At 41.6% G+C, this 13627-nt stretch overlaps 1 protein-coding gene across 1 annotated transcript in view; it reads right to left on the bottom strand.

The window, feature by feature from the left end:
• Positions 1–6: 6 nt before the first annotated feature.
• plcg1 (phospholipase C, gamma 1) overlaps positions 7–13627 on the bottom strand; it is a 28330-nt gene continuing 14709 nt past the window's right edge. The window contains exons 13-33 of the mRNA XM_005940250.3: positions 13080–13200; positions 12649–12817; positions 12429–12551; positions 11974–12075; positions 11617–11804; positions 10975–11175; positions 10764–10883; positions 10470–10650; positions 10250–10327; positions 10048–10151; positions 9735–9828; positions 9511–9580; positions 8154–8317; positions 7935–8031; positions 7603–7827; positions 7330–7478; positions 6585–6699; positions 5415–5576; positions 1864–1952; positions 328–593; positions 7–227 (exon numbers count right to left, since the gene is read on the bottom strand). Of these exons, the coding sequence (XP_005940312.1) occupies positions 191–227; positions 328–593; positions 1864–1952; positions 5415–5576; positions 6585–6699; positions 7330–7478; positions 7603–7827; positions 7935–8031; positions 8154–8317; positions 9511–9580; positions 9735–9828; positions 10048–10151; positions 10250–10327; positions 10470–10650; positions 10764–10883; positions 10975–11175; positions 11617–11804; positions 11974–12075; positions 12429–12551; positions 12649–12817; positions 13080–13200 (2855 nt within the window). The 3' untranslated portion in view covers positions 7–190. The remainder of the gene's footprint in view (positions 228–327; positions 594–1863; positions 1953–5414; positions 5577–6584; positions 6700–7329; positions 7479–7602; positions 7828–7934; positions 8032–8153; positions 8318–9510; positions 9581–9734; positions 9829–10047; positions 10152–10249; positions 10328–10469; positions 10651–10763; positions 10884–10974; positions 11176–11616; positions 11805–11973; positions 12076–12428; positions 12552–12648; positions 12818–13079; positions 13201–13627) is intronic.

The following is a 13627-nucleotide window of genomic DNA, read 5'->3' as shown; positions in this document are numbered from 1 at the left end:
GGGGGGGGTTGGGCAAATGGAGGGAGAGAGAGCTGCCTGAAATGTAGGCCAAAGCGGTGGTGGGCGTTTCCATGGAAACTGTTCACAGCAGTCAGTGACATCATCGGTACGGGGGAGAGGCGACTGGGTGGTGGGGATGGGGAGGAGAAAGGGGGGGTTGCAACAGAAATGCGTCCTGATTGGCTTGGACTTAGACACGGTTCTCCACTCTGGTCCTCCGCGGGATCCTGAAGTGAAGACAAAGACAGGATAATGTCTGTAATCTTCTACACGTCCAAAACACTCTGGACAGGCATCTAACACCCCAAAGAGAGACACACCACACACCTTCTGTTTTGCGCGTCCATGTCCAGCAGTGTCTCCTGGGACACCCTGAAGTCATCTATGGGGGACTGGTAGCGGGATTCAAAAGAGCCTTCCCTCCCTCTGTAGGCCATGGCCTGGGCTGGAGACTGAGGCAAAGGAGACATGCTGGAGGACGTTGAGGAGACTGAGCTCAGCTCCCCAAAACGCTCCCGCACTGACTGAGCTGTTGCCGACACTGATGAGGCCCCGACTGCAGCGAATGGGCTGAGAACCTCACCGTTTTCATCCTGAAATAAAAAACAAAACAAAGGAGTAAACACTAGTGATTCTCTGTATAATCAAAGATGAGCTTAAAGTCTTGCATTTATAATTTTGTCAGGTCATTCAAGAACATAAGATGAACTATAAAGGCAAAAGTAAATGGGAAGAAAAGCTGGGGAGGGATTAAGAAATAATTTGAGGGAGGCAGCTACAGACAAAGAACATACAAGCACTTAACTCAGAGAAGCAGAAGTGTTTTTTAAAAGGACTCATTTTTCCAAATCTGTGCTTTATATTGATGCTCGAGATAAAAGCAGTAGAGTCCCCTGCAACAATGTCCACTAATAGCAAATTCTGGGACCGCTAATGAAGCATTAGCTTTAAACAAAAATAATTGCGTTCACCTTTCGTACACAGAAACATCAGTCCGCTGTACTGAGAGGCCCAAGGGAGACATTTTTTCATACATGGAAGCCTTTTATGGCCCATTTGGGTGTTTTGCACCATTCACTATCTGACGAATCTCATTGCAGACCTGCCGGCTAATGTGTGACTATACATTTGGTGGTTTGTTTTTGTTTTTTTGTTTGTGGCTGCTCGTATTTCAATTGTGCGATCCCACCCGAAGCTCAGTCGGTGGGCTGAGTTAAACGAAGGGTTATGTTTGTATACAGAGGGTGTGATGGGGTCGGGGCTCATGGTTTAAGTGTTAAAATAGTGATGCATTTCTTCTTCTTTTAATAATGTCACTGCCCTTACATTTTTGCACCAGTTAGTAGCTAATTGTTTTTCATACAAATCATGTAATTCGGAAACATGTACAGTATACTATCACTACTAAGACATGAGGTACACTCACCCCTGCTTTTAAAGTAAGAATCAAAAAAAGAGGCTGTCCTGTGGTATTATTAACATACAGGAAATTAAACACGATGGAAATTAAAACCTAGGTTAGATGCAAAAAGTAAAAGCACTCTCATGTTTGTTCAGTAACTGTACAGCTACATGTTCACCTAGCTTTACATAAAGTCATGAAACAGGGTAGGAGTACGTTTACCTCGATCCAAAGGTAACGAAATCTGGGTAAAGCTCATTTGACTATTTGTTCTTCCATAAAAATAAAAAAAAATTTTTAAAAATTTAAAAAGCAGAAAATAAATAAAATAAAAAAATCAAGATCTGGCTTTCACGGCACTCATTACTAATTTGTCAGCAATATGTCTGCTTGGCCTTCTTCAAGATGTGTCTGCATGTTTTTGAGTGGTTTGTTGACAGTACAAACATTGTGGAGCTCACCCTTCCTCTGGTTATGTCCATGTGGACTAACAGAGAAGCTAACTCCAGGTCCTCGTTGTAGCTGTTCGTCAGAGGTACTGACCGGTAACCTATAAAGACAGAAGGAAAAGATTTATTTATTTATTTATTTTTTATTAGTGGTCTGCAAAAAGATCCATCCATCCATTTTTTGCCAATTGGGGAGGCAGTCTAAGCAGGGAAGCCCACACCACCTCCTCCAGGTCTTCTGGGGAGATACCATAACTAGTCAGATATGTGAAACTCCTCAGCTGGCTCCTTTTAATATGAAAGAGTAGCGGCTTTACGCCCTTCTCTATGGAAGATATCTGCCACACTACAGGGAGTGCAGAATTATTAGGCAAGTTGTATTTTTGAGGAATAATTTTATTATTGAACAACAACCATGTTCTCAATGAACCCAAAAAACTCATTAATATCAAAGCTGAATGTTTTTGGAAGTAGTTTTTAGTTTTAGCTATTTTAGGGGGATATCTGTGTGTGCAGGTGACTATTACTGTGCATAATTATTAGGCAACTTAACAAAAAACAAATATATACCCATTTCAATTATTTATTTTTACCAGTGAAACCAATATAACATCTCCACATTCACAAATATACATTTCTGACATTCAAAAACAAAACAAAAACAAATCAGCGACCAATATAGCCACCTTTCTTTGCAAGGACACTCAAAAGCCTGCCATCCATGGATTCTGTCAGTGTTTTGATCTGTTCACCATCAACATTGCGTGCAGCAGCAACCACAGCCTCCCAGACACTGTTCAGAGAGGTGTACTGTTTTCCCTCCTTGTAAATCTCACATTTGATGATGGACCACAGGTTCTCAATGGGGTTCAGATCAGGTGAACAAGGAGGCCATGTCATTAGTTTTTCTTCTTTTATACCCTTTCTTGCCAGCCACGCTGTGGAGTACTTGGACGCGTGTGATGGAGCATTGTCCTGCATGAAAATCATGTTTTTCTTGAAGGATGCAGACTTCTTCCTGTACCACTGCTTGAAGAAGGTGTCTTCCAGAAACTGGCAGTAGGACTGGGAGTTGAGCTTGACTCCATCCTCAACCCGAAAAGGCCCCACAAGCTCATCTTTGATGATACCAGCCCAAACCAGTACTCCACCTCCACCTTGCTGGCGTCTGAGTCGGACTGGAGCTCTCTGCCCTTTACCAATCCAGCCACGGGCCCATCCATCTGGCCCATCAAGACTCACTCTCATTTCATCAGTCCATAAAACCTTAGAAAAACCAGTCTTGAGATATTTCTTGGCCCAGTCTTGACGTTTCAGCTTGTGTGTCTTGTTCAGTGGTGGTCGTCTTTCAGCCTTTCTTACCTTGGCCATGTCTCTGAGTATTGCACACCTTGTGCTTTTGGGCACTCCAGTGATGTTGCAGCTCTGAAATATGGCCAAACTGGTGGCAAGTGGCATCTTGGCAGCTGCACGCTTGACTTTTCTCAGTTCATGGGCAGTTATTTTGGCACCTTGGTTTTTCCACACGCTTCTTGCGACCCTGTTGACTATTTTGAATGAAACGCTTGATTGTTCGATGATCACGCTTCAGAAGCTTTGCAATTTTGAGACTGCTGCATCCCTCTGCAAGATATCTCACTATTTTTGACTTTTCTGAGCCTGTCAAGTCCTTCTTTTGACCCATTTTGCCAAAGGAAAGGACGTTGCCTAATAATTACACGGGTCTAGAGTGCGACCAATTTGGTCGCAAATGCGACCAAATTTTTCAGTGGTGCGACTAAAAAAAAAAATATTTGGTTGCACCTGTGCGACCAACTGTTCGGGTAGCAAAAAAAAAAAAAAAATCTGCAACCTTCCCTGTGGTCAACAACAGACACACATTTTGCCCCTATCGTGGACTAAACCAATCAGAGATAGTAAGGGGCGGGACCTCTCTGATTGGCCGTGGTCCAGTTGAAAGTGCAGGTGGAAGTGGGAGGTGAGTAGCTTGAATAAAGCGATATCAATTCATTAAATCCTGAATCGACTTTTAAATATAACTGTGTTTTGCCAGAAACGCCAGATTCTCAGATTAAAGCTCACAAAACCATTTCAACAACAACCAAACAGCAGATGAGAGCAGGTACACGGACTCCACACAAAGACGTAAACACAGAGGACCGACGCATCAGAATCAGCTTTGTCTTTCTCGGCTTTCTCACCCGACGGCCCGTAGACGGACACGCTGTCGGAGCTTAGCGATCCTGATGCGTCCGGTCCGCGCTGTGTTTACGTCTTTTTGCGTTGAACCAAAATTCACCGAGCCAGCAGCAAAAGAAGCAGCAAACTGCGCTTCACATTTGATCAATGTCGTCATGAATTTTGCTGTTTTGCTTCCACGACTATTAAAATCACACTCCATGCACAGCTAGCTCTCTCTCTCTCTCTGTACTTCAAGAACAGTTTCCCGTCTCCAATCTCTGTTTTCTGTATTATTCATTCGCTTATTACCCACCAGTCTACCGTTGTTTACAGCGCTGTGGCTGCTGTCTTTTTCTTTTCTTTTTTTCACTTAAATGACCTCGGACAAGAAAGCCTGTTTTTTCTGTTGTTCAATACTGAAGAAATTTAAACTTTATATGCAGAACATTGTAGAATATTTTTAAGGTTATCTGCTATAAAAAGCCAGACCAGGAAAATCTCCTTCATGTTTTTCTGTGTTTTATTCTCAGTTACTTTCACACAAAGGCATCTGCTGTGATGTTCACAATTCTGATGAAGTCAGTACTGATAAATGATCAGAATTATAATATTTCTGACTGTCTGAGGCTAAGTTGAATCGAATCGGGACTTTGAAAACCGGAATCGAATGGATTATAGAAATCAGTGATGATACCCAGCCCTAGTGAGCAGCCTAGGCACGACAGAAGTGGATGTAGCTGTAATAGGAAAAGAACTATTGCTAACTTTTCTGTTAAGGCCTGATCCTTCTGAAATTCATAGCCAGTGCTCTGACACGGTGTCATCAATCTTTGAATGCTGAAAAAGCACAGTGTATCCAGAAAAACACATTATATTATATAAATTATTATAAAATTTGTGTGCGCCTAACTTTTGTGCCGGTACGCCTAACTTTTTAAAGTTAGGCGTACCGGTACGCCCATGGCAAAAAGTTAGTCTAGAGCCCATTATGCACACCTGATATAGGGTGTTGATGTCATTAGACCACACCCCTTCTCATTACAGAGATGACATCACCTAATATGCTTAATTGGTAGTAGGCTTTCGAGCCTATACAGCTTGGAGTAAGACAACATGCATGAAGAGGATGATGTGGACAAAATACTCATTTGCCTAATAATTCTGCACTCCCTGTATAGAAGAAGCTAATTTCCAGTGCTTGCATTGGTCACTACCTATGCTCATGCCTGTAAGTGAGCAGATAAATGTAGATCGACTGGTAAAACTCACTTTTACACTCAATCCCCCGCTCTACTCACCCCTCACCTCAAACAAGACCCCGAGATACTTAAAGTCAGCAACAAAACATGTAAAAACTATTTACAGACATGTTGAAGGCGTACCTGTCTTTAGCCCGTGAATGGGGAACGTAGCCTGAGCCAGGAAGTTTTGGTCGTTGAACATGTCGATCTCATACACCACAAAACGCAGAAAGGCAAAAGCAGAGTTGCACACGGTGAACTGGAATGTCTTTCTCGGCCAAGTGGGATTGAGACCATTATCAGCTACAGAAGAAAAGAAATATTGAAAATGTAAAGGGTGTATTCTCAATTCTCTAACATTTGTGCAATTATATTTCCCTTGTAACAGCAGTATAAAGACTTCTGTAATTAGCTGCTAGATAAAGGTTGCACCTCTACATTACACGGAAATAAAACCCTTTCCAGGACAAAAAAAAAAAGAAAAAAAAAAAAAAAAAGAGTATGTCATTAACAGAAAATTATTTTTCCTTGGCTCGCTGCCCTTTCTGTAGAACCAGAGAGCAGTGAGAAAAAAAACAGCAGAAGGAAATGCCAAATGTGTTAAAATTTTGAGTTTATGTTTATGTATTTATATTTAAAAGATAAATATGAGCTGGGCTTACATCGGAATCTGCCATCTAAAGTAACAGAAGTTATCTGATGACCTAGTTTTGAATAAGTGCCAAATTCAAAGGGGTGAATGAACTTCACTGATAAAATGATTGACATTTAAAAAGTGTGTGTACAACCAGTACAGGCAAATAAATATAAATGGGAACAAATGCTGCTAGAGCCCACAGTACAATATGCCGATATACCACTTTTTAGTAATATACTGAAAAAAAAGTCGTTATAAGTATAGATTACATTTCTTAAATTTGTACTAAAGTAATCCTGTCCTTACTCACTGATGGGAATTCTAAAGAGTAAAGTATAGGTTGCAGTAAAATTTCCCAGTATCCACATCAAAGTATGTAGCAAACAAAATCTATGCATTAAACCATCAAAACATTAAAAAAAAAAAAAAAAAGTGTTTCTTCTGTCATAACGACCTGATGAGAGCTGTGCGAGTTTCAATGTTTTCCCTTTGTATTCCCACACATGGCACAGTTGTTTGTATAACTTCCTGTTTTTCCTCAGACCATACAGGAAATTACACGAGGAAAATATATCCAGTAAACAGCAACTGCTTTTTTTTTTTTTCCTCCCCAGTTTTGGCAGGGCCTGTCTTTACTGGCAGAGGAACTTGTGTTTAAATAAGAGCAGCTTCACCTTCAGAGTCTGTTTTTTGCTTGGCGCTGTCGTACTCCGCTCCGCACACCTCGATCTCAATCAGAGGGCAAACGATGCCACGTCCATGCTTGGGCAGATGCCGGGAGCCCAAGACCTTCAGAGAACAAAAAGCGATTAACGTCTTTGGAATTTTTGTTTACATTAACATGTTGCTACAAACAAACACACAATGCTTTTCCATCAGTGACATCTTATAATGTGTTTTTCTGCTCAATTGCTAACTGAGTGTTTGAACTACAGGTTGAACTCCTCCTTTAAACATGTGTAATTAAAAGCATGACTATGAGCAGTGTTTGCAGTACACCATTGGAAGCAGTCAGTGAGTCTCACAGTGAAGAAACAACAATGAGCTTCCTGACTTGATTTCTAAACAAGTTCATGAATGTTTATTCATAATTTATGAAAAGTGAGTTACCTTTAATCAAAAAATATTATTACGTCTGCAACTAAAGGGGAATGTATTTATATGTAAATTGCAGCAATTGGTTGCTAGGTTTTGTAAAGTACCTCGGTTACCTCTCCGAGCTGTGTTACAATCACTGCTGCTGCTCCAGTGGGCAACTACAATCACACTGTTAACAAAACACCACCTGTCAGTTTCACCTTGTCTGTCTCCATAACCACCACCCACTTCATTTATCCCAAAGAGATGAAAGGCAGACTCGTTTCTGCACAACTGCATCACACCCGAAAGCAGAAAAATCCAGTCCTCAGTCTACTGTACCTCAATCTCTAGACTGACTTGCTCCACACCCCGTAGTGTTTGTCTGTCAAAGGGATCAAAGTTGTCGTCCCTCATGATGGGCGGCTGAAGGACGTAGCCACTTCTTCCGTTCAGCATGAACAGGGCCTGGTTCATCTGCATGGGCTTGTCTGCAGGGAGGGAAAGAGGAAGGAATAGAAGGAAGGAATAGAAGGAAAAAAATGTAAAAAGCACGTAAACAAATGAAATGTACGGTGTCTTCCAGCTTTGCTCTCAGAAGGGAAGAGAAGATACCTCCTGTCTGGAAGTTAAGTGCTACCAGCTGAGATCCGCAGAGCCACATGGGGAGCGGGTCATAGTTAGAAGAGTCTAATCTCTGGCCTCTGGGGTAGATCCTGGACAGCTGCAGCCGATTGTACTGCAGGAACTTCTTCCCCTTGATTTTGTTGACGTATTTCTCTGCCTTGGTTTCAGGGAAGGATGACATGTCCCGGAAACAGGCTCGCTCTGTGCCAATCTCTTAAAAAAAAAAAAAAGCGACGACAAAAGAGAAATGTGACCCCATCTGCATTTGGTGTTTTTCTTTTTATTATGTGTGCAGGTGAGTGAGTGCACATAGTTCTTACTTTCTTCATCAAATGGCACAGGCCTACAGTAGATGACAAGGTCAGATAATTCCAGTGCAATCTTCTTCCTCCTTTCCATCATCTTCCCCTCTTCTATCTGGCCACAGACATGGCACAAGTATAAATATAGTAGTACCAACAGTGAGGCACATCACTGCTCAGCTTAAACCCAAAGTGTGAGTGCATTTCATGTGAAGCATATTATTTCTGTATATTTACCTTGGCCTCTGAGGTCAAGGTGACCTCACGGATCTTGAACACCCATTCCTTGAGCTCTTCTTGCGTGTTTGCAGCGATGTCGAGCGGTATGCCTATCCGCACAGGGGTACTCTGTGTCAGGGTGAAAACATAAGGCCTGCTGCCTTTCCCTTCGGTACGAACATCTGAAGAGAAAAAAAAAAAGAAAAAACTTAGAAAAAGGGAACCAATAAATGGAAGTAATGACGGTTTTAAAAAAGTAAATAAATGAGGCTGGTGCTGAAATCATGGACATACTAGACTAACAGACCATAAGCAAAGGAAGAAAACATGGTGGAGAAGAAACACCTGAGAAGAGCCCAAGATGACAAATCCATAGCAATTATTGTAAACCATCTGTATCATCCAGTATTAGACAATAAGTGATAACATTCAGCAAGGAGTTATTTTTAAAGAATGAAAGGATTATATAAAACCAAATAATCCCTTTTAGAATATAGTTGGGTTTTGTTTTGTTTTTAAATTAAAACATTAATGTTTTTGTAAATGAATGTAATTACTTTCTGAGCATTTTTAGCTCATCTTTCATACTACCACTAGATGGTGCCAACGAGCCACCCAGATGGACAAACGGACTCAGGTTAACAATGCAAGGCAGCATGTACCAGACCTAATAGGGGTGTACTGGCAAGGCTGCAGGATGTCAATAACATATCAAATGCAAATCGGAGAGAAAAGCAACAGTAATAATAAAAACAGAGAAGACTTATTAAACTAAGAGGCTGATAATGGAGAAAAATAACAATAAAGAGAGTGATGACTAGGGCCGGGACGACGTGTCGACGTAATCGATTACGCCAACGCGTCGTCACTTTCAAAACAGACATGGCGGCAGTGAGTAGCGGCAACACAAGTGGGGCAGCCGCAGTCGACTTAAATCATTCCACCCGAACACGCAGTTCTACAGTATGGGGATATTTTAACAGAAAAGGAAGCACGACGGCTATGCACTTTGCACATTTCATTTCTTGTTAAATGCCATCTCTAATATAAGATTGTACTACTACAACTTTATTTTGCAATTTTTTTATTAAAAGGTGTTGAAATGAAGAAATTTGTGTTTTCATTGAGATACATAAATTAGTAAATGTGAAATTGCTATACAAGTCAAATAATGGGGAAATAATCGATAATCGAATCAAATTGAAACAGAATCAAATTGAAAAATTAATCGGTAGATTCATCGATTAGGAAAATAATCATTTTGCCCAGCCCTAGTGATGACTGTGTCCTACAATTAAATTTATTTTTAAAAGCAGTTAGTAGGGGTTTACTGCTCTCAAGGTGACTTGCTACAGGAAGCGAAGGTGCTACTTACTAATCTGACAGGCAGACACATCAAGACTTCCTCTCAGCATATCTCCAAGAGGACTGTTTTCTGTCATCTCCTGTTGACAGAAAACAGAGAGCACATATGTATCTTTGTAAATGAAGACATGAATGATCTCACTGTGGTGGGAGCAGGTGTACTCATTTCTCTTGAAATAAATACAAAAAAAATGTGGTTGAGTAAGCATCTCGTTTTAAAGGTTTGATCCTCACAGTTCTATCAGGCTCGGCTGCTGACGGACTGATCTCCTCCACGTAGTTTGCCGGAAACCACATCTGCTTCTTTCCTCCACAGTCACCCTTCCACCTGAAAGAAGAAGAGGCGGGAGGGGTAAAGAGACAAGGGATGTGGTTTGTAAATATTTAGAAGCGTTTCATATTTAGAAAATGATCCCAGGACAGCTAAGAGAATTTTAAATGTGTCATTCACTAATTTACCGTAGTTCTCTAATGCTAAGCACGTAGTCGCAGTCTAAATGAATAATTAAGAGCTACTTCCTGAATGGATTTGATGCCACTCACTTACCATCCCCCTTCCTGTTTTTCCACATTAGAGATGATAGCATTCTTAGTGAAGGAAAGCTCATCGTCTCTCTGGGCTTTATACTCATACATGGCTCGCACCGTGCACTGAAAGACAGCACACAAGGTTACGTCATGTTTACATGTCCAAGTGTTGATGTTGCAGATCTCAGCTAACTGTCGATTTCTCCATCCTGCACTCTTACCTTAAATGTTGGCATTTGATTAGCCTCCACATAAAAGCCTGGATTCCTTCCCTCATACAGTGACCCGTAGTCTGGCTCCTATTGGGCAATACATTATGAGTTTGTTTTTCTTTTTGTGGTGATTTCACCACAGAATGAAACTAGCATAATGCCATGAAACAATACAGCATTTTTCACTGGCCAGACGTTTCCTTTGTAGACTGTATAATGTGGTACTTACAGCAGTGCCTATCTTCTCCAGTGTGTCCTCGTTGATGGGATAGCGTAGTTTCATTTTACGGTACAAAGGGTGCTTCTCATAGTAGCTAATAAGATCTACAAGGCTGTCAAACTCTGAGGTGCCCAGCACCACGGTCTGACCCTCCTGCTGCACACGACAGTGCTTTATTTTACCCTCGGCTCTGTGAAGAAACCCAAAGAGAGAACTCTGCTAAATAACAATGATACAAGGCATTTATGTGCATGTACACTCAATATGCTGATCATCTAAGATTTAAACTGGCAACTAAGTTACCTGAATGAAATGGCAAAGGAGTTGGGCTCTGCCCTTTTCCTGACTAGAAAAGCCCCATCGCGAGGAACCCTCATCAACATGTTCTCTGCATGGCTCCTGGAGAGGTTGGCGTGGTACCACCTGCGACAAACAAAAACAAAAATATGATGCACATCACGTAATAAATTCAGCACTTTCTCAGTAATCTTTGAAAATGCATATGTGTACTCACTCTTTGCTCTCGTGAGCATTGGTCTGAGGTACTGGCTCAGTCAGCTTCATCTCAAATTCGTTACAGCGCAGCGCCACCTGCTGGTAGTGGGTAATCAGAGCAAAGAGCGTGTCAAATACCAGGTTGTCAGTCAGGTAGAACTTTGGGCTGCCTGCCTCCTGACGAGAGTGGATGCGACAGTGCTGCACCCGGCCCGAGCGCCTGTTGCAGAGATGGGAGGCATTGGGGGGGGGGGAGAGAGAGAGAGAGAGAGAGAGAGACAATGAAAAGTCAGTTTTTCTTCCAGTTTGATAAACAAGTTAAGAACACGTGAACTGTTGTTCATCTTTAACAAACTGCCTTGTGATACCATCTCTACATTGTTCCCATAGCTTGCAGGTAAATAACAGAGACTGATCTGTCCTGCCCTCCTTTCACAAAGAGCTCATAATATCAGACAGATCACACGCCACACTGTGACAGCCATGATCACTGACTGATCTGCCAGTGCGACACTTAAATTTGGTTATATTTTAGTGGCACGTGCTAGTTTTCTACATGCAAGTTAAAGTTTCCTATACTTAAAAGTGATTTCCCCTAAATTACCTTTTCCACCCTGAAATCCAATAGATGTTTTTTTAAATACAAAATATGTGTACTTACCAGAAAGACAAGGTGTAGTCTCCGACAAAAGTCTCGCTCTCCCGAACTAGGAAGGAGCCATCAGGAGCTCCAGTCTCCAGGCAGTACTCAGACAGCAGCCTCTCGGCTATCTGCCGTCCATCCCGCCCAGCACCAAGCTTTCCATGAAACCATTTCTCTGTCACATGTTGATCCATACCATAGGACACCTGGGAAGATTCAAGATGTGTTCACTTTATGTGTATCTACTTTATCTCTAAATAAGAGCCTCCCACAGACCTCTAAATATTAAAATTGCATCAAATTCCGAACAATGCGAACAAATGTTCACGCTCAAAAATAATTTCTGTACTTCAGCAGCAGGTCAGACCTACTAACCTCTCTGTGCTCCTCCTCATCATCATTTCCCGGGTTACTGGAGGTCTCTTCTGAGTAGTAGATCTTACTGCTGGTCAGAACAAAAAAATGAGGGTACCACTCCTGGGATGAAGGGAGAGAAATGAGACAGATTGTTAGTTCAAATAGCTGGATCAAATATTTACAAGATCCATGTGTTACAGTGCAAAGTGGCACAAGATGATACAGAATAAGAACTTGATATCCCAAGGAAAAAATGCTGATAAAGCATGTCTGAGTTATAATTGTAAGTGTAAGAGATGATAAAGGAAGACTGCAACATAATTTGTCTTAACTTGATTTTTCATGTTTTTACTGATAAACACCACATAAAGCATATGTGATACAGAAGCTAGTTTTTCTTTTCTGACCATTTCTGCCCAAAAATTCTTTCTCGTGCAGGATTCAGAAACTATTTATACACTGAACATGCTTACATGGTTAATGGGATCTTCCAGGTACAGGATGCCATTTTTAATGGAGTTGCTGATATCATTCTCTGAGTAGGGAGTGGTGGTGGACACCTCCTCATAGGCACTGCCTTCTGCGAGCTTCTTATGCTGCATCAGATAAGAGGAGAAGGACAGACAGAGTAAGGTTACTAATCCCCACCCCCCAAAAATCAAAAGATTTCTCATGACTCCAAGAGGCTCTGACCTTGATGAGGATCTTCCTCTTGAGCTGATTGGGTGAGGGCAGCCCATCTGCTGCGATATCCACTGCCTTGGTTAGAAGCATGTCTCCAAACACCTTCTTAAAGTGAGTGGCCATATTCCTCTGCTGTACAATACTACAGTGGTCCTCTATGGACAGGATGATGGGATATCTGTAAAAGGGACCACCGATTCAACCTCAGAGGAGTGGCAAATCCAAGGAAACCCCTTGTTTAACTTTGTTCTGATGTGACTTTTATTTTCTCACAGTGATGTCACTGTGGCCTGCCTACAGTGTTTCTAGATTAGTGTGTGCCCGTCATCTCTTTATCTTCACCATCTCTTATCCTGTTAATCACCACATCCTCACTGACAGTCATAAAAAGAGAAGAAAACAAAACAAAACAAGAATAGCATGTTGTCATGCACACTCACTCAGATGTGACAAAGGCGTGCTCTTTGATGGTGGTCAAGACATCAGAAAACTTGATTTTGGTTGTAAGGGTGTGCCCATGGTAGATGACTGGCATTCCCTCAGGGCCATCCCAGCAGTCCACTGAAAAAAAAAAAAAAAAAGATAGACACATGCATGCAACATCATTTTATCTTTTATCCTTTAAGGATAAAGAAAATCAACAGATGTGTGTGAGTGACGGGACAATTGTAGGATCTGTATGTTTCAAGGCAAACAAGATCTACAACAAACAAGTCTTATTTATAGAAACCTGCCTGACAAGGGTTTGCTGAAAAGCAATATCGGGAACGGTTGCATAAGTTTTTGCATGTGAGGACCTGGTTAATGGTGTATTAGCTGGGGTTAAAAGTCGAGCTGTGAAGGATAAGAAAGTGGGTAAAAGTTAATTAGTTGGTTAAAAGTCAAGCAGTGGTGATTTACTACTCGTGGGTAAACCGTACACCTTCCAGTGTGTGTGTGTGTGTGTGTGTGTGTGTGTGTGTGTGTGTGTGTGTGTGTGTGTGTGTGT

This window comes from Haplochromis burtoni, unplaced genomic scaffold, assembly GCF_018398535.1.
Source record: "Haplochromis burtoni strain Fernald_Lab_line unplaced genomic scaffold, NCSU_Asbu1 Contig_287, whole genome shotgun sequence".
In the NCBI taxonomy this organism is placed as follows: domain Eukaryota; kingdom Metazoa; phylum Chordata; class Actinopteri; order Cichliformes; family Cichlidae; genus Haplochromis; species Haplochromis burtoni.
Note: the sequence above shows the minus strand (reverse complement) of the source record. Positions and strands in the feature narration are given on the sequence as shown.